Source organism: Jaculus jaculus, chromosome X (genome assembly GCF_020740685.1).
Source record: "Jaculus jaculus isolate mJacJac1 chromosome X, mJacJac1.mat.Y.cur, whole genome shotgun sequence".
In the NCBI taxonomy this organism is placed as follows: domain Eukaryota; kingdom Metazoa; phylum Chordata; class Mammalia; order Rodentia; family Dipodidae; genus Jaculus; species Jaculus jaculus.
This window is the reverse complement of record NC_059125.1, coordinates 112,913,512-112,935,494: the sequence shown is the minus strand read 5'-3', so window position 1 is coordinate 112,935,494 and position 21,983 is coordinate 112,913,512. Positions and strand designations below refer to the sequence as shown.

At 37.9% G+C, this 21,983-nt stretch overlaps 1 protein-coding gene across 3 annotated transcripts in view; it reads right to left on the bottom strand.

Moving 5' to 3' along the window:
* Dock11 (dedicator of cytokinesis 11) overlaps nucleotides 1–21,983 on the bottom strand; it is a 225,854-nt gene that overhangs the window by 125,547 nt on the left and 78,324 nt on the right. For all 3 annotated transcript variants that reach the window (XM_012951928.2, XM_004671477.3, XM_045141070.1), the window contains exons 7-10: nucleotides 7,085–7,219; nucleotides 4,308–4,485; nucleotides 3,845–3,924; nucleotides 2,089–2,172 (exon numbers count right to left, since the gene is read on the bottom strand). In XM_012951928.2, coding sequence (XP_012807382.1) covers nucleotides 2,089–2,172; nucleotides 3,845–3,924; nucleotides 4,308–4,485; nucleotides 7,085–7,219 — 477 coding nt within the window. The remainder of the gene's footprint in view (nucleotides 1–2,088; nucleotides 2,173–3,844; nucleotides 3,925–4,307; nucleotides 4,486–7,084; nucleotides 7,220–21,983) is intronic.

Genomic DNA, 21,983 nt, shown 5'->3' with positions numbered 1-21,983 from the left:
AGAATCTTACATAATTATAGTTGTTCTGAACTAGTCTGTATCCCTGCAAAATCCCTCTTTCAAAGGGCTAATGTATGAAATTTATACCTGAAAGTATGATTCCCCTGCCCTAACTTTATCTTCAAAAGAAATACAAATGTGTGGGACCAGACAGCTCCCTCTGCAACACTTATCTATCTGTGGAGCCAGCAGAGGCAAGTCATTGCCATGGAGATCAATTCTAATTTCCGCCCATTTATCTGCTCTCTTTTCTGTCTTACTCAGACAGTGGAATGTGAAGGGGAATTGGCCCAAAGCTCCCCAACCCCCAAATCCTTCCCTTTGTGAGGACTGTGAGAGCAAATGTTAAGCCATATTGCCTTCCCCCGCAGTTCAAAGTTTGAGCCATCCCCTTCAGTCAGCCAGTGTTCATTACTCTGACATTACTGGTAAAAATCATGTCTCTATACATCAAACTGTAGCCAAAAGAAACCATTGAACTTGAGCCCACATGCCTTTAATCCTAGCACTTGGGAAATAGAGGTAGGAGGATCACCTTGAGTTCCTTAAGGCTACCCTGAGACTACACAGTGAATTCCAGGTCAGCCTGAGCTAGAGTGAGACCCTACCTTGGGGGAGAGGGGGGAAGGAAAGAAAGAAAGGAAAGGAAAAGAAAAAAAAGGAAAGGAAAGGTTAAAATTATGGGATGGTACTTCACCTTTTCTATTTGACACAACATCAGTAACCCTGTGGTGAGACAGCCTTCTAAAATCAATGGTAAATTCAGTGATTTTTTTTTTTTTTTTGCATTAAAGCTTCATCACAATTGCGGATTTTTCTCTCACTGTAGCTCATTGATAAACAACTCAAACATAAAATCAGTTCGGTTTCATGACCACAAAAACACTACACCACAAGTTTTTAAAGACACTGGATTTAGTTTCAACCACAGTCAATTGCCTCCTTTGTACACAATCAAAGAGCTGACATGTCCAATTAGAGCCAATCACTGAGGGAAATTAAAGGCACAGGCACGCTTGGGATAAATACATTTCTGAGAGAGAGTATCTTAGAGGTGACATTTCTGAAGCTTCTATTCTCTCTCTCTCTTTTTTTTTTCAAAATTACATAACGAACACTAAAGCAATAGAAAACTGCTGTGGGGAAAAGAGAAATTAAATATGTTTAAAAACTAGTTTTTCCAAAAATGTATTTTATGTAGGTTTTAGTAAAGTATGCTTTATACACTATATCCCTTTTCATTTTCAAGGCAAATTTCAATTTCAATTAGGAAACTGCATGAAGCAAGAAGGAAAAAGAAATAATATTAGCCTTCCTCAAGTTATTTTGTATTTTCTTAAAATAATTTCATTGAGAAAACACTAAATACTTATGTATTACATGATTATTTCAAACAAAATGAAGATTTTAATTAGAAATCTCATGTAGAAAAAGGGACAAAAATGAAAATGTAACTCCCACAAATAATATTTTTATTTAAGAAGGCTATGTATAATATCTATAGAGTGCAGCTGTTTTCCATTTAAGTAAATCAAATATTTCATTAGAAGATATCATGGAATCAAATACTAATATTTTATGAAAATAAGTATCTTTATGCAAAATTTCCTAAATCTCATAAATAAGGTTAAAATACACATACACCTGCAGTTTGTTACATAAGCCTCCATTTAAAATTACTTTAATCCAGAAATCAAAATGATCACATTTTTACATGCCAACATTAAATGTGGAAAATATATCTCACTTTGCTTTGTATACTTTGTGTTGCAGACATTCACTTCCACTAGAGCACAGCTGTATTTAATGAATTCAAAGAACACTGCAATCATCTATAAGCATTATTTAATTTATTCATGGTGAATTAGGGGAAAGGTAAAAGAATCTAGGGAACTGAGAAAAAGCACACATAATCTATGCCATGCTATTAGCTTATGTGATAGTCCTCCTGTTCAAAGCAAACAGACATAGGAAAGAAAAAACTTATATTTCCCACTAGTGAAAAAAATAAGTAACTCCAACATTTTAGACATTAATTATCTGAACAAACAACAACTCTTATGATGTTTGAAAAAAATATATCAATACCTGAACCTCTGAATCAAAAGAAAAGAGATTCTGTCGTCCATCTCCTCTACTGAGTTTGTTTAGCTGTTCTGTTTCTCTTCCATACTGAAATTTAAAAGACATATATATGTATATAATGTTATTCCATTTTCTACAAAACAGTACTAAATATTATGTGTGTGTGTGTGTGTGTGTGTGTGTGTGTATGACTTGTAATCTGACACAAATAATATACAATATTCTTTGTTTCCACATATGTAAGATGGATAAAGGATTCTTGACCAGATGAGAAGCAGTATACCACCAACACTATGTATGACACATGATAAGCTATAGGTCAGATTCTTATCTTTTCTATGCACATTTCCATAACACACAAAAAAATATTCATACTGTAGTCAGCATAAAATAAAAAGAATCCAGGAGGAGGAGAAAGAGGTCTTAATATACCACCACCACCACCCCCAGAGGAGGTATTGGCAGCTAATGGTTGTTGAGAGAGGAGTCATGCTCTTCAGTAATGCAGCCACTGATAAGTTGCCATATTCCAGTAAATAACTCCTCACCCATGTTCATGTAAGCAACCCTAATTTAACTCAGTAGGTTACAAAAATAAAAAAGAAAACATGAAGAAATGAAGGGGACTAATTAGAAGAAAGGGGGTAGGTTAGTAGGGGTGGGAGAGGAATGAGGATAATGGGGGTGAATATGATCAAAATACATTATATACATGTCTAAAATAGTCAAAAATAAAAGACCTCGTGTGCTGGCAAACGCAGTTAATAAAGCAATGTTTTCTGTGAATAAAAATAAATAAAAAATAAAAGAAAGCTCTTAAATTTCATATAAAAAGAAATCCAAGACAGTTTGGATACACATTAAAAAATGAGAAAATATCAAATTTTACATACTCATAGTGTAAACCATGAAATGATATATACAATTTTGATTCCATTGCCTTAGGAATCATAATGACCTGCAAAGCCTGGTATGATAAAGATTAACAGAGTATTCATCTGAAATTAGCAAAAGTCCTAGAAAGCATGGGTCAGGGCATCATGGTTATATTGCTACATTCTGAAAAACTGTAGTTTAAAAGAGGGATAAAACTTAAAAAAAGAAAAAAAAACCTCCTAAATGTATATAACTCAGTAGTCTAGGGAGACAAATAAAGCCACAACATAAGTAGGTTCAAAAGGATTTAAATGAGTAAGTGGTTTATAGCTTTCTAATTAATAATATAAAACACACAGAGTTAAATATTATCTTACCAACATGCAAGGTAACTGCCTCTCCATTTTGACAACTGGTTCATTGCAAATGCCACAGAGGAAAGTAAACAACATGAATAATGTCTGTTCACCAGACTTTATCTGATGAAATTATTCATGTAATTTGCATATAAAATTTGCATGTGTCATTCAGTTGAACATCATGTGCATGGGCTGCCTTATTAGCCCCTTGAAAGGATATTTATTTTATAAATGACATATCAACAGAATCAAATAAAATGTGGTATATAAAATTATGAAAATCACAAAGCCTTCGAATTACTTCCTGGTGTCTAGAAAAAAAAAATAAGATTTTCTTAACTGTTAGTTGACACAACTCTATCATTAGGAGTACAATGTTTCTTTTAAATTGCAACCTGCTTTACTAATTTGCTATGGTTTTTTCACTTGGAAATGACATTTCCAAATGGAATCCAGTATTAAATCCTTAACAGCTAATCCTGCATTGTCTCAGTTAAAGGCAAGTTGCCATAAAAAAGATATACCTTCATCAGTTCCGGATGCATGCTCCTCTCCAAACTGGCCATGATGTTCTCAGCTTTGCCTTGGCTGCTAGTTTCATCCTCTGCAAATTCATTAAAAGCAGATGTTGCAAGCCATACAGACCATTACTAATCACCTAAGAGGACTATCCTATCACTCCCACCCCATCCTCTCCTACTAGATTTATGGCAAAGAATTTTGGTTATGAAAGCACAGGGAAAACTTTAATGGACTTTTGAAATTCTGCCATGAATTTCTCATTCGTTTTAGGTTGGTTGTATTTTATGTGTCACAAGCCCATGCAGCAACTCTTTAAAAAGTCTATCAGCCCTCATAGTTGCTTTGAATGAAGAAGTAGGTCAACCTTTGGTATTAAGAGTTCTATCTTTACCATGCACAAAGGGCATTCCCATGGATTAAATACAAGGGCTGTACTGCAATAAAGAAGTATTTAAAATTTCTGACCTTGTACTGCTTCTACGGTCTCCTTTTTCTCTTGCACTAAACTGTCAGTATTGATCTGAATAATCTTTTTCAGCGTTATCAACCATTCTTCCATTTCCTGCTCGGTTTCAGCAGCCAGATAATGGCTATACTTATCTAACATCTTCAGTTCAAAAGCATGACGACGCATTTTGGGGCACTAGGAAGAAGAAAAAGAAAAGGAAAGCACGTGTTCAAGTTACTCTTGTTACCTTTTAGCTATTAGATTTTATCACTTGATTTATTTTCACCTCAGCTCAGCACATATGTACATAAATACTTTTATGAAATAATTGCTTCTTTCAACAAGGAATAGACACATCTGGACCATAAAGCATATCATTGTTGTTCTACTGAGGACTGAGCACAAAGGTACAGACATTTTGCTATTTCTACCTCATGTAAAATTTTCCTTGTTTACAGATCTTTCAAATTAGATGCTATAAAGCTTGCTTAAATGTGACCTGAAGCAAAATGTGATGCTTATTTTATATTTAATTAATTCAGATGCTTATTTCATGTCATCATGTGCAATAGCAAATACATTACAGGAGGAATAAGGAAGTGCATAAGTAGCTCACATCCAATTGCAGCCCTCATCTAAATATATGAAGTGGTCTATGTTGAATACCAGCAACACAAGGAAACAAAAACCTCCTCCTATTTGCAAACAAAATGATATATTCATTCCTTTTGTGACCTTCTCTGCACAATATCCCCTCCCAAATGCCTAAGCATTAAATACAAGAAAAGTTCATAAATGTGTTATTCTCTGTTGCAGGACATTATTCAAGAAGGAACCAAGAAATATACCTCTTCTCATCAAAGCCCAAAGGATGATGAAATTAAACTGCTACAACAATCCAAAAAGATTTATACTTCAAAATATTGGGGAGAGGGAATCATAAATAGATGACTGTGGGATCACTACAAAGAAAGGTCAGTGTGAACTAGGGTTAACTGATAAAATCCAGAAATGCTGTGTACCTTTTCTCTTCCAGTCAAATTTGAAAAACAGCTTATCATATACTTCAAAAATACCTGTGGACTAAGGCTGCAGCTCAACAGTGTAGCACTTGCAAGGCACACTCAAGACTATCCCCAGTACCAACACTACACACAAAACAAAAATAAATAATAGCATGTTCTATTTACATAACTCTTTATACTTTTAAGTGTTCTCAAAGGAGCCTCATGGCATTCTTACATGGTAGAGTATACAGACATTATCAATCTCGCTATAGTTTTGAAACTGCCCTGGCAAATCCAGGATACTGAACTGCCATCTCCTGCTTCCTGATGAGCTCAGTATTCTTTGTATTCTACCACCCTACCTCTGTAACAATGGCTCCTCCTTCTCAGTCAATTAAATTACCATTCAGATTATTACTATGCCCTATATTTCCCACCTTCCCTTGGTCTATGCCTCCAGTAATTCAAATCAATAAACATTTGCTAACTCCCTAAGGTATGTGCACAGCCTTGCTAATTATTATAGGATATACAGAAATGAGTAAGATAGGGTCCTTGCCATCCAAAAAGAAATATGTAGAGTGAACTACAAATTACTGCAATTTACTGACATGACAGAGGAAAATGTAAGACGTAGCACAGGGGAGGGGGCATGAGAGTGAGGAAGAAAGAAACAGAAAGTGCTTCATGGTGATAATGAGTCTCAAAAGATAAGCTTCAAGTCAGAACTTAAGAGGAAATTATATGGAAAGGGGGGAGCAGGCCTAAGGGGAAAGCTTGCAATCACGGATATTAAGGAGGCTAAGGCAGGAGGATAAAAAATGAGCTACAAAATAAATTTAAAGGCAGCTTGGGTGATTTAGTGAGGGACTATTTCAAAATTAAAAAAAATAATAATAAAAGATGGACTAGGATATATAGTTCAATAGAAGAGCATTTGCCTAGCATGTGCACAACCCAGGGCTCAAGGCCCAGCGACAGCGAAAGGTTTTAAAGACAAAAGAACATTTTAGGCAAGCCATATCTGTGAATGACTCCATGGAAGAGAGAGCCTGCTATGACTAAAACTCAGATGTATAAGGAGATGCAGGGGGTGAGGTCAGACAACAGGGTAAAGGCACATCACTGGTGGGCCTTGAATGTCATAGTAAGAGCTTTAGGTTTCTGGCTGTGAGACAGAAAATCAAAAGCCAAGAATTTTGAGAAGACAAATGAAGGACCTAATCTATGTCTCAAGAAGATGGAAGAGAGGAGGACAGAAAACCCGGAGGCAAGATGGCAAAACTTTAAGACAGATAAGACACAAGAGAAAGTTGAAAGCAAACAACATATTCAAGAGGCACTGTGCAGCCAGATTCAAATACTGATATTGAGCAAGAGCAGGGTAATAAGAGGATACAGAGGTGTCTAGTGTGGATGCTTTGGTGGATGGAGATGCCATCAGCCAAGAGAAAAAAATGCTGTGATTCCTTATAGTTCATCAACCTTCATCTCCTTCTTGAAGAAAAAAGCCTTGGGCTGTAGGGATGGCTTAGTGGTTAAGGTGTTTGCCTGCAAAGCCAAAGGACCCAGGTTCAATTCCCCAAGACCCATGATGTCAGCCAGATGCACAAGGAGGCGCATGCATCTGGAGTTCATTTGCAATGGCTGGAGGCCCTGGCACACCCATTCCCTCCCTCCCTCCCTCCCTCCCTCCCTCTCTCTCTCTCTCTCTCTCTCTCTCTCTCTCTCTCTCTGTCAAATAAATAAATAAATTAAAAAAATAAAAACAGCCTTGATAGCCTTACCTGAACAACGTCAATGCAGGCATCCAGGTAGATGCACCCTTTAGATTCTTTTGAATTTTTCTCATCTTTATAGGAATTGAGAATATATGAGCCATCAGGAAGTTGAGTCAAGTAAAAATATCGTCTCTTGAATACCTAGATAGGGGAAACCCAATAAAAGACAGACTTGTTATATACAGATTGCATTTGAACAGTTTCTTTGAAGCAAAAACTTTAAATGTCCTGCCAATTACTGTATCTGGACAACCACTTCAGACAGCCCTGAGAAATTGTAAGGAATTGTTTGACTTCATTGTCTACTTTTGTGAAAATAATGTGAAGTCAAGTACTTTTCCATGAAGTTGCCAAATGCATAGAAAATAGTGAAGATATAATACTTTAGATTTTATAAAGCATTTTTATATTTGAATCATTGACCTTTCCACCATAACATCCTTTGCCCATTCATATGAAATCCTTTTAATTTTATATCACCACAAATCCAAGTTTAAATACACACTCTGTGAACATGTGCATGCACACACATGATCACCTGCTACATACTACTCTCATCTATGCTGGACCAGGCCACTTGCTGCTGAACATTTACAGCTTTCTCCTAGGGAAATACAAAGAACTATAAACTGCCTATTAGTTTTTGAATGCCCTCAATGCTATTTGAATTAACAGACCCAGTAGGATTTGTGCCATTTGTTTGGTTAAGGATTCACAACAGTTAAGGAGTAGCCTGTTGCCGCAACTCACAGCAAAATCCACAGGAATGAGAAAAAGGAGGGAAGCTTCCCTACTTCCTGAATGATGTCTCTCTAGCACCCCTTCAAAACAGTCATGGAACTTGTTGGAGAAGGTAAGCAAAAGGGAGCAGGAGTGTACTGATGTACGCATGCTTCTGCCAACATGTCAAGCATTTGTCATGGTGAAAGTAGAACTTAATCCAGGTAAAATTCCATACATGATGAATTCTTTTCCAAGACCGAAGTGGAAAGAGACTAAAAACATGCCCCCATTAAGTATTGAGGAAATGCACTCCTATGCATCATGTCTTACTCATAAACCTTGCCCTTAAGATTTAAACTGCCAACTGCAATCACCCATTGGATTATTCAATGTGATCCCTATGTGAAGGATTTAAATGATGAGAAGAGCAAAATCGGGCCAGATCATTCCTACAAACTACTTATGGCAAACCATCAGAAACACCAACAATTTCTCCAAAGAATGAGTAAGCAATATATACAAAAGAGTTCCATATAATTTCTATTTTAGAACAACAGGAAAAAAAATGTGTATAATCTAGACCTGTTTAAATGTCATTGATTGGTAAATGAATGACAAAAATATGTCATTGTGAGAAACTCCCTAGCAAGTTAGACTGATAAATGCTACAGCTTCTATTTTAGGTAGCAGCCATGTGGGGTGTATGGTATAAACAGAAGGCAGATGAAGTAGAAAACACCAGATTGTTTTTTTTTTCTTATGTCAACCAAGTAAATGTTACAGAATTAAGACACAGAAGTACGAAAGTTATTTGCGTATTCATTTCTTTCACATATGTACATACAAGTTGAATGTTATCTATCTAAAATACTTGGAGTCAGCAAGCAAGAAATTGCAGAAGACACTAGAAAGTGGAGAAACATCCCTTGTTCCTGGATTGGAAGAATCAATATTGTGAAAATGGCAATCTTACCTAAAGCAATCTACACATTTAATGCAATCCCTATCAAAATTCCAAAGGCTTTCTTCATGGAAATAGAAAAAACAATCCAAAAATTCATTTGGAATCACAAAAAAACTCGAATATCTAAAATAATACTGAGCAACAAAAAAGAGGCTGGTGGTATCACCATACCTGATTTTAACCTATACTACAGAGCCATAGTAACAAAAACAGCATGGTACTGGCACAAAAACAGACATGTAGATCAGTGGAACAGAATAGAGGACCCAGATGTAAGCCCAAGTAGCTATAGCCACCTGATATTTGATAAAAATGCCAAAAATACTCATTGGAGAAGAGACAGCCTCTTCAGCAAACGGTGTTTTGAAAACTGGATAAAGAAGGATGAAAATAGATTCTTCTCTCTCGCCATGCACAAGAATTAAGTCCAAATGGATTAAAGACCTTAACATCAGACCGGAAACTTTGAAACTGCTAGAGGAAAAAGTAGGGGAAACCCTTCAACATATTGGTCTTGGCAAAGACTTTCTGAATACAACCCCAATTGCTCAGGCAATAAAACCACAGATTAACCACTGGGACCTAATGAAATTACAAAGATTTTGCACCGCAAAGGACACAGTGAAAAAAGCAAAGAGGCAACCTACAGAATGGGAAAAAATCTTCGCCAGCTATATATCTGATAGAGGATTAATATCTAGGATATACAAAGAACTCAAAAAGTTAAATAATAAGGAATCAAACAAGCCAATCAAAAAATGGGCTATGGAGCTAAATAGAGAGTTCTCAAAGGAAGAAATACGAATGGCATATAAGCATCTAAAAAAATGTTCTACGTCACTAGTCATCAGGGAAATGCAGATTAAAACTACATTGAGATTCCATCTCACTCCTGTCAGATTGGCCACCATCATGAAAACAAATGATCATAAATGTTGGCGGGGATGTGGAAAAAAAGGAACCCTTCTTCACTGCTGGTGGGAATGCAATCTGGTCCAGCCATTGTGGAAAACAGTGTGGAGGTTCCTAAAACAGCTAGAGATTGATTTACCATATGACCCAGCTATAGCGCTCCTAGGCATATATCCAAAGGACTCATCTCATTTCCTTAGAAGTACATGCTCAACCATGTTTATTGCTGCTCAATTTATAATAGCTGGGAAATGGAACCAGCCTAGATGTCCCTCAACAGATGAGTGGATAATGAAGATGTGGTACATTTATACAATGGAGTTCTACTCAGCGGTAAAGAAAAATGAAGTTATGAAATTTGCAGAAAAATGGATGGACCTGGAAAGTATTATACTAAGTCAGGTAACCCAGGCCCAGAAAGCCAAGCGCCACATGTTCTCTCTCATATGTGGATCCTAGATACAGATGACTGGGCTTCTGCGTGAGAATGAAAATACTTAGTAGCAGAGGCCAGTAAGTTGGAAAGGAGACATAAAGGGTGGAGAAAGGAAGGGAGGAGGATACTTAATAGGTTGATATTGTATATATATAATTACAATGATTGTAATGGGGAGGTAATATGATGGAGAATGGAATTTCAAACGGGAAAGTGTGGGGGTGGGGAGGGAGGGAATTACCATGGGATATATTTTATAATCATGAAAAATGTTAATAAAAATTAACAAAATAAAATAAAATAAAATACTTGGAGTCAGAAGCATTTCATGTTTGGAATGCTTGCATAATAAACTTTTCAGTTAAATATCCTTAATTTGAAAATCTAAAAGCCAATAGAGTTGGAGAATTTAGGGATGCTCAACCTGTATTTCATATATCTATATGAATACTTATTAAACAACATAGTTATATTATAATTAATGTATTACTATATTATAGATAGCATATATTTAACCCACATTTAATTTTACAGGATGAAATCTAAATTAATACATTAGAAAAATGTTACTCAAAACAGTTAAACAGTTATTATGGGCTGGAGGGATGTCTTAGTGGTTAAGGCATTTGCCAGCAAAGCCAAAGGACCCAGGTTCAATTCCTCAGGATCCACGTTAGCCAGATGCACAAGGGGGCACATACGTCTGGAGTTCATTTGCCTTGGCTAGAAGCCCTGGCGTGCCCATTCTCTCTGTCTCTCTGTCTCTCTCTGTCTCTGTCTGTCAAATAAATTAATTAATTAAAATAAAATAAAATAAAATAAACACCTATTATAGCTGGTAATGGTAATAGAAGCCTGTAATCCCAGCACTTGGCAAGTGGGAGCAGAAGGATCAGGAGATTAAGGCCAACCTCAGCTGCATAATGAATTTGAGAACAGCCTGGGCTACATAAAACCCCAGACTCACAAGCAACAAAAAATGATGACTGGGCTGGAGAGATGGCTTAGCAGTTAAGGTGCTTGCCTGTGAAGCCTAAGGGCCCAGGCTTGATTCTGCAGGTAAGCCAGATGCACAAGGTGTGGTCCATGGAATATGTTTGCAGTGCTGGAGGCCCTGGCACACCCATATTTTCTCTCTCTCTCTCTCTCTCTCTCTCTCTCTCTCTCTCTCTGTCATAAATAAATAAATAAATAAATGATAAATCTTTTAAAAAGCCCCCAAACTGATGACTATATTTATATTTGTTTATTTTTCAGAAAAAATAATTTAGATTTGTTAATAAAATGATGAAACCAGAAGCCCGAAAATTACATACTGAGCTTATTTCAAGTGAATATGTACTGAATACTTACTCTATACAAAATGTCACTTTTTTAAAAAGTTAAAACAATAATTAGATGACAAAATATAAAATACCAGAGCTGGGCATGGTGATGCATGTCTTTAATCCCAGCACTTGGGAGGCAGAGGTAGGAGAATCACCTTGAGTTCAAGGCTACTCTGAGAATACATAGTGAATTTCAGGTCAGCCTGTGCTAGAACGAGACCCTACCTCGAAAAAAGAAAAAAAAAATAGAATACCTTTCCAAGACAAAAATTAATCTAGGGCTGGAGAGATGGCTTAGAGGGTAAGGAATTTGCCTACAAAGCCAATGGACCTCAGTTCAGTTCCCCACAACCCACTTTAAGCCAAATACACCCAGTGGCACATGTGTCTGGAGTTTCTTTGCAGTGCCTATAAGCCTCGACATGCCCATTCTTTCTTATCTCTCTCTCACACACACACACATTCTCACATCCTCTCTCTGCCTCTTTCTCTCTCTCAAATAAATAAATAAAGGGCTGGTTAGATGGCTTAGTGGTTAAGGCACATGCCCGCGAAGCCTAATGACCCAGGTTCAATTCTCCAGGTCCCATGTTAGCCGGATGTACATCATGGCACATGTGTCTGGAGTTCGTTTGCAGTGGCTAGAAGCCATGGCGTGCCCATTCTCTCCCCCACCCCATTCTGTCCCTCTATATCTAATAAATAAATTAAATAAATAAATAAATAAATAAATAAATAATTTAAAATAAATAAAAATATTTTTAAAATTAATCTAGAAAACACAAGCCAATTTGTATTTGACCTGTGCCTAAATCTAAAATTCAAAGTCTACCAATTCTATGACACAGTTGGCAAAGTCAATTGCAGAGTCCATAGCCAACGACAAAGAGAGGAGCCAAAGAAGGGGAAATGTGGAGCCAAACATTTGTGCCATAGAGTCAAATTACAGTCTATGGAATGTTTATTCACATGCAGCTGCCTCACCAAGCAAAGAAGTTTTGGAGCAGCCTCCACCTCCAATATTAGCAAAGCCCATCCTTACAATAGACATGGAGAGGGATGTGAAATCACCATAAATTACTTCCTGTAACACTGATTATATCTAAGTGTGACACTGAAGGAAGTAGTTCATGAATCAGAGAAAAGAGAGTGTGATATCTTGCATTGTGAAAGAGCAAATGTCTTGACCATTAGCCAGGACCTCCTGTTGAAGTAGAGTTGTCCTCTGAGTAGTTTTTCTCAGTATCCTCTCTTGTAACATGACAGGACCAAACCAGATGATGATCTTTACAAATGCTTTGTTTGAGGTAGGGTCTTGCTGTAGCCCAGGTTGACCTAGAATTCATTATATAGAAAAAGGGTGGCCTTGAACTCACAGTGATCCTCCTACCTTTGCCTCCTGAGTGCTGGGATTAAAGGCGTGTGCCACCACACTTGGCTTAAAATTGTTTTTTTTTTTTATTCTTGGTCTATAATCTATAATTCCATTGAGCAAGAAACACAACAGCTTTCTTAGGCTGCATTACCTTCCCTAAGAGAGTGCTCATAGTTGAGAAGCACATGGTTTACACAGCGAGACTTTTGTTTTAATGGGGATCTCACTGTGTTCCCTAGGCTGACCTTGAAATCTTGGCATCAGCTTAGCCTCCTGCCTCAGACTCCAGTGCAGCTGGCACTACAAGTGTGACAGAGCATAGGAACTATTTATTTAAAGTCATCCTTATGTAGAAATCTATACCCCAACAACAGACAGGAAGGATATTTAAGATCTCTAAATTCTGTGGTATTTGTTCGTTTTTTTATTTCTGGGAAGTTTAAAGGTCCCTTTCTCAAAGACAGAACCAAAAGGAAAATCAGACTCATAACTTCTCTGACACTTTTATTTTTATTTTATTTTTTAAAAATTTTTGGTTGATTTTTTATTTATTTATTTGATAGTGACAGAGAGAGAGAGAATGGGTACGCCAGGGCTTCCAGCCACTGCAAACGAACTCCAGGCACATGCGCCCCCTTGTGCATCTGGCTAACGTGGGTCCTGGGGAATCGAGCCTCGAACCGGGGTTCTTAAGTCTTCACAGGCAAGTGCTTAACTGCTAAGCCATCTCTCCAGCCCGTCTGACACTTTTAATATGTCCAAGACATGTTTAGGACATAAGTCTACATTTTTTACATTTCAGAAAGAAATCAGGTGTCAACATATATAGAACAATGATGATTATATATCATATTTAAAGACTTCAAGTTCTTTGTAATCAATAGCAAATACTTTTAATGTCACTTGAAGATGAATACCAATATCCATATCTTACCTAAGAGCATACTGCAGGGCCAAGAGCACATTTCAGTTCACACTGACATGTCACTGGTAGACCTGGAATCAGGTTCTTATGACATCAACAAACAGAATCTTGCCTACACCCTCCAAAGGCTTCCTACCAATGTTAAAATGAGATCTGAGGTAAGGAGGGTAGAGAGTAGTGAAGGATGGGGAGGGATTCATCAATGCCTAGTAAGTTACACTTAGACAGGAGCAAGAAGCTCTGGGGTGCTACTGCATAGTAAGGAGATAATAAATAACAATGTATAGTACACTTCAAAATCAAGGAATGTGAAACCTTTCATTTTAAAGAAATGATAATTTTTGACAGGATATGTTAACATTACACAATGTACACATGTTTCAAAAAACCATGTTAATTTGTGTATTTTACATACCAGTTAAAATTAATCACCAAGTGTGGTGGCACATGCATATAATCTCAGAACTTGGGAGATGGAGACAGGCACGTGTGATCAAACTGGGCTACATAAGACCCTGGTTTTATTTTCTTTTTTTAAGCCTTTAAAGTAATAATCTAAAAGTAAATAAAAATAACCTGGGACATAGTACATAATTTAGCCTCAGTTTACCTCTTAGAGTTTCTTGGTTTTTTTTTTTTTTTTTGCATCCATACAACACCTGGCCTGTGATCCTTAATCAAATCAATCTCATCCATCTAGCCCTGTTTTATTTTACTGTTTCTTTCTAGGACATGAAGGTACACATTTCATCTATAGCTTTATGTCCAACAGAATGATGTTTTTCTCTGGAATACCCACATCTTTTCTCCTACTCCTAAAGAACATGGATCTTGAAGAATGGCTTACCCTGGAAAATAACTAAAACAGGGGAAGTCAAAGTCATATTTCTAGTACCAACGACCCCATTCCTTTGGTACCAATTTCCTGTTGTAATTACCTTCTCATTGCTGGGACAAAGCAACTGACCAAACAGCTGATGGGAGGAAATTTTTTATTTTGGCTTATACTCTCTAGAGGAAGCTTCCTAAGAGCAGGTGAAAATATGCCATGAGCAGAGACTGCACAGCACTTCTGCCACAGCAGGTGGAAAACATCAGCAGGAGAATGCCAAGTTCTGGTAATGGAAAGCTGGCTATAACAACCCCTAAGCTTGCGACCAAAAACACACCTCCACCAGCAAGGATCTACCTCACAAACTGCCATCAGCTGGGGAACCAAGCATTCAGAAGACATGTTTATGGGAGACATCTCATTCAAACCACCACAAGATCTCAGAACTGTTCTAATCAAAGATGAAAGAAATAGCAGGAAGAAAACCCCAAGACTTACAAGAAAATTGGTACTTATACTATACTGTCAAGAACTTTGTTCTGCTGGAGAACTCCTACCAGTAGAAGAGAAACCTAATATAGCACTCATTTCTCTCTGTCATATAATTTTTAAGTCCTAACAAGTTTTTTTGTAATAAAATGCTTTTCTTTATTTATGAGAGAAAGAGAGAGACAGAGAATTGGCATAATGTCATGGCCTCCTGCATTGTAAACAAACTGCAGACATGTGTGCCACTTCTGGCCTTATGTGGATGAATTGAACCTAAGTTGTCAGGTTTTATAAGCAAGGGGCTTTAACCACAGAGCAATCTCCCTAGCTCATCCTAAAAAGCTTTAATAGATACTATAATTCTAGCATTGGGGAAAGTGAGTGAAAATTTAGTGATTTTTTCCAATGAATAATTATACACAGCCAAGCACTTGATATTGTTAAAATTAACTTGGGGCTGGAGGGATTGCTTCATGGTTAAGGCATTTGCCTGCAAAGCCAAAGGACACAGGTTAGATTCCCCAGGACCCACGTTAGCCAGATGCACAAGGGGGTGTATGTGTCTGTAGTTTGCAGTGGCTGGAGGCCCTGGCATGACAATTCATTCTCTCTCTCTGTGTCAAATAAATAAATTAAAATAAAATATAAAAAAAAAAAACTAATTCGTGGACTGGAGGCCCACTCCATGGGAAGGGAATACATCCCTGATACTGAAAACTTAAAACAGGGGTAGTCATAAGCCCTAGGGGTATAACGTCTGCTGTTCTCTGGCCAAATGTATATACTATGCTTATCAAACTGCCCAGTAAGCCCTTCTGTTAATGTGCACACCCTTATATTAATGTTACTCTCACTTTTGGTTGAGAATCTTCCCTTTTCAGATGGCAGTGACCTTGGGACGACTCAGAAGGCATCATGGTGATGGAAAGAAATGACCGCAGTGCTCAGTACTGCAATATCTGCATCACACCTTCCAAGGCTCAGGGTCTAATGCGGAAGAGGTGGCAGAAAGAATGTAAGAGCCAAAGGAAGGGCAGGACTCCATACAACATGCTCCCTCCAGACACAAAATGGCCTGGACATCCATGGCCTCACAGTGCCTGATACTACCTACATAAGACCATCATAAGAGAAGGAAAAGATCAAGACATCAAAAGTAAAAGAGAGACTGATTGAGATAGGGAGGGGGTATGATGGAGAGTGGAGTTTCAAAGAGGTAAGTGGGGGGAAGGAAGGTATCGCCATGGTCTATTTTTTGTAATCATGGAAGTTTTTAATAAAAGAAATAATAATAATAATAAACTAATTTGGCCAGATGTGGTGGCGCACACTTTTAATCCCAGCACTCGGGAAGCAGAGGCAGGAGGATCACAGTGAGTTCGAGGCCACCCTGAGACTACATAGTGAATTCCAGCTCAGCCTGTGCTACAGTGAGACCCTACCTCGAAAAACCAAAAAAAAAAAAAAAAACTAATTTGAAGCAAATTATAATAAGAAGAGTCTATAATCTGTCCCTCCTTACAGTAGTCACACTATTTCTTAGGCACATGGATGGCCTTGTTCAATTTTTCTTTCTTGTTTTCTTTTTCTTTCTTTTGTTGTGAGATGGAATATCACTCTGTAGTACAGGCTGACCTCCACACTCAAGACAATCCACCTACCTCAGCCTTCAAAGTGCTGGGATTGCAGCATCATCCATCATACACAGTATCATCACAAATTTGAGCAAAGAAAAAGGATTTGAGTTCCTTATATGCTAAGACTCACATGTCTGTTTATGGTCTCTTTAATTATACAAATAACAACAATTGGAGTGTATTCTGTTTTACAGTCTCTGGCTAAGGACTTCTCTCATATTGTTTTATCTCCATAAACAACTCTATATGGCCATTACTATTAGCATCTCCATTTTATAAAAGAGAAACTGAGGCAGAAGGAGATACCAAGAAGCAAACAAACTTTACCTCCCATGGCCACCCAAGTTCATCTATCATACATACCTGCCTCTACATACTGCCTCCACACTCACTTTCTCCTTTATTTTTTTATTATTTATTTTTATTTTTTTAATTAATTAGTTTTGTATTCAGCAAATACAGTCAGTTTGGTACCATTATTAGGTTCATCCGTGACTTAACCCCTCCCCTTGGCCTCTCCTTGTTGAGGTAAATGGGTCCTGCATTGTGGAGTTAACCCACAGTTATTGGTACGATAAATGTCTCTGCATATCATGACCCAACATGTGGCTCTGACATTCTTTCCACCCCCTCTTCCGCAAAATTTCCCTGAGCCATGTTGGGTTCATTTTTGGTCTGCTTCAGTGATGAGATGTTGGGGGCTTCTGGGTCACTTTCTCCTTTATGATGCCACACCTTCAAAGCTTAGTCTTCTGTGAGTCCATGCTCATGTACTTAATCTCTTGATACAACTATTTTCATCGTGTGTTTCCCCCTAACAAAAGAGGTCCTTAGCTCCACAGGTGACACTTCTCTCCTTCCAAACTGCTAATTCCTTGTACTAATTAGGTATTTGTTATCTATTTGGTGAAAATTTTGTGATTTCTAGGAGGGCTTGGCTCATAGAAAACACCTAATTCATGGGTTTTGAATGGTTATCACTGAATGAGGTCAAACAAAAAAAACATCAAAATTATTAGTGAAGAATCCCTTGTCCTGGATAAAATAATATTAGTCCATGTATTAACTGCAAAACACAGTTTGGTAGCCTTGAGGATATACTTGGAGTAAAATATCAAAATAAGAGGTCTCTCTCTTCCTCTTATTCTATTACACATAGTTACCTTGAACTTCTAGCAATTATTTTCATATTATATATGGTTTCTTGGATAAAAATCCCCTTTTGATTTGTTGTTCCCCCGCTGCAGAGGAGAAAATCCTCTTTAACAGCCAACTAGTAACAAGGACTTTTAGGCTCTTGGATGTATAACAAATGGCTCTTTTCAAAAAAGGAGGGGGGCACCAGAAGTGAGTCATACATCAAGCAGTTGAACTTGCAACCCCAGTAACATACCAAGGGACTTCAACATTTAGTTGCTGAGACTGAGGAGGAGAAAGCCTGGGGAATGTGATCAAATTGAGCCAAGAAGATGTATAAAGGTGGATGTCCCAACGGTTAGCCAAGAATGTGAAACTTTTCTTAACCAAAAGTACACTCTCAAGATGAAAATTTTCCTTCCTGCATATATCATTATATCCTTTAGGAAAAATGGTTCAAAATAATAGGGAAACATCATATCCAATATCACAGCTATCAAGTCACATCAAGTTCTCTCACTCATATGGAACAAATTGAATACAGCAGATATCCTAGCAGATACTTGGGAAAAAGAATAAAATGAATAGGTTTCTCTTATGCTTGCAGTTTCTGCCCAAGTGATGATGTATTTTCTATGTAGCTTAAAATTCTCTCCAATCCTTTTTCCAGGAATTAGAGCAGGGGCAACGGGGTGGATTCTTACTAACTAGAAAGCACAAATTGAGGAAATTCATCACTATAATAAGGCTTGTCCTGTTCTAACATGACTACTGAGCTGAGAACAAAGTAATTTACAAATGCTGGATAAAACAGTCACTGTGCCCAGACAACAATGAGAGCTCTTGCAAGCACTGCAGGAAGCCAGCATCCTCTTTAGGAACAGGAAGTGCTTGGGCATCAAGCATTGTGACTTGTGGAGTGAAGCACATCATTAGCTGCTTTCACACAGCCTGAGCTTTCAAGCACTACTTTCTTGACTGAAAATGGGTTACCTACTAAGCACTCTGCAGACTATAATTTAACTGCCCAGAGTTGGAGGAAAAGGTATACACCAGGTAAAATACAAATTTTATTCCTGAAAAATGGGTTCTTATAATCTTTCAGTGTGAAGCACTTAGCTCAGTTTCTGCACTAGCCCCTCTTTTCCCTGGTGTCCATCACTATTAATTTGAATGCTTTTGAAAAGCTCTGGACAGCTGAGGACGTTGAATTTAGCTAATATGCAAACTGCTCTGGCAAGGATATTTATGTTGCATTAGGCCCTGTGGTTGTTCTCTAAAAAGATCACATAAATTAGGAATCTTCTGGGTTCTTTTTACCAGCTGGACTTTGCTGAGCTTCTTCTAATCCTATTTGCTTCATTTATCTCTGCACCTTCTGTTAGGATTCTAGTACTCCCTCCCTTGTTCTTTGATTCTCTTTATTTTTGATCATTCAAATGTTTAAAGGAGACTCAGGATTGTTTATAAAAATAGTTTCAAACATTTAAGAGAATTAGTTCTTTCTACATAAGTGCTTTTTTTAGACAGTCTCACTTGTAGCATAGGATGTCCTCAAACTCATGATCCTCTTGCCTCAGCCTCCCAAGTTCTGGGATTATAAACCTGTGCCACAGTGGTTTACTAATTATACAGCAGATTCTTAAATTCAGAATTTTTTGTTTCTAAGTGAGTAAACATATTTAAATATATAAGTTACTGAGCCCAAGTTACCTCAGTTTATACAATATTTCCAGTTCCATCCATTTGCCAACAAATTTCATAATTTTATTTTTATGAATAAATAAAATTCCGTTGTGTCGATATACCATATTTTCACTATCCACATGTTCACTATCCATTTATCAGTAGATGGGCACCAGGGCTGAATCTATTGGATAACTAATAAAACAAAGTAGCAATGACCATGGCTGTACAAATATCTGTTGTAGGATACAGAGTCCTCTGGGCATATGCCTTGGAGGGGTATAGCTGGATCATATAGTACTTATAGAGAAGCCTCCACACTGACTTCCATACTGGCTTTGTGGGGAGCATAATCGAACCCAGGTGACATGAAAATTGAAGGGGAAAGACTACAAATAGAAGGGTACACGTGGGGACGGGGACAGGGAGATGGGGAAAATGAGCCAGAGAAAGGAAGATCAACTGAAACAAAGTACAGTAAAAAAAAAAAAAAAAAACTGGGTTGGAGAGATAGTTTAGTGATTAAGGTACTTGCCTGAAAAAGCTAGATTCCCCAGTACCCATGTAAAGCCAGATGCACAAAGAGGCACATGCATATGAAGTTCATTTGAAATGGCTACAGACCCTGGCACACCCATACACCCCCCCCCTCTCTCTCTCTCTCTGTGTGTGTGTGTGTGTGTGTGTGTGTGCATGTTTGCAAATAAAATGCACAATTGCCAGTCCCTAAGAGACGTGGCAGGGTGGTGTTAAGCCACAGAGCACCAAGGAGACTCAGATAAAATATAAAGGAAGATGCCTGGCTTCTGTGGACTGTTATTTGCCAGTGTGTCATGATAAATACATAGGTCCTACTGCAGCAGTTTCTGCACAATGTGCTGAGAGTTGGCAGGGGCTCTCGAAGCATGAATTTTCTGATAAGAAAAGGTCCTTCACTGTAAGCTCTATGAGTTCTGGCACTATGATGCTGGTGCTAAGCTACCAACACTTCTCACCAGTAGGGGCTTGGGAGTCCCAGAAGACTAGACTCCAGCACACCCAGGATAAATCTGCCTCCAGTACAGGGAAAGCAACTCAGACAGTAGTAGCTCAAACAGGAAAAGCAACTCAGATAGTAGTAGCTAAAATCATATTCCTATTTGCTTATGAGATTCATTAATATTCTTCACTTGGGGATTCCCATAGTAGAAACAAAACAAGAAATTATCCTTTTAACATATCTCCAACTCTCAGCCTTTCACATTAGTGCTGCTTCTGCCTTTCTTGAGAATGGAAGAGCTGGGTCCACTGCTCACCCACAATAGGTTAAGCTTCTCTCCTATGCCTGAATGAGTGCAAGCTTGCAAACAGAAGAACTTATATGACCCTCAACCCTGCCTTGGTTCATAGGACTGAAATTTTTCTTTGGCAACTACAAAATAACTATCAATTTCCAGTCCTCTGCAACACACATGCCCTCGTAGGCCCTCCATTCCCTCAGAAAGAAATAGTGAAAGCATGACAGTAAGTATTCTAGGTTCTAATTCCAATGATGTTGAGCTACATAATAGGATACTAAAGACAAGGTGCAACTCACATGGGATAAAGTAACAGGCACGATCTCTTAGAAAATTCTGGCTGAAACTTCCTCTCATGCCAATTCTAGCTTTAAATTGATTAATATCCTTTTGGCTTAGGAGATGAAACCAGGGTATATAGAATATATGTTTAGGTTGCAGAAATACAAATGGAGATCCATAATTCAAGTGAAGAAAGGCAAGAATAAATGAAATCCATAATCAGAGACAATTCTCAAACCCCATTAAATTCCAAAATACCATTTTGTTCCAACTCTGTATAACATCATATAACCAATCTGATCTGTTCTTTTCCTTCCTTTGGAGCAGTTTTAAGAAGAAATAAATGGGCTTAGACTATAGCTCAGTTAGTAGTGTTTGCCCTGCATGGAAAAAACTATGGGGGCCACCCCGAGCATTACATGACGGCAAATGTCTGTAATCTGAGCACTTACTTGAGAGGTGGAGGCAAAAGAATCAGGAGTTGAATATCATTCTCAGTTACTTAGCAAGTTTGAGGAAAGCCTGAGCTATCTGTCTCAAAAAACAAAAAAATGAGAAGACAAATATTTTTTATGATATATGATACATATTTTACACACAAGGAAATAAGTGACCAAAATGTGAGCAGATGGAGATAAAAAGAGACAAAGTAAAGAACCCAGCTTGACAATAACAAGGCAATGAGGCAATGATTGACTGGAAACAAGTGGAAGCTGTCCCATTCATCTGGGCCATGAGGTCACCAGGTTACCTCAAACCCAGCATCCACTCCATGGATTTATGACTCCTCCCTGGCCCTTGTAAGCGCTAGTCTTCAACCTCAGGGCAAGCTAAACCATGAATCTTTGACTGACTGTACTGGGTTTCCTACTGCTATAATAAATCACAAAAACTTGGTGGCT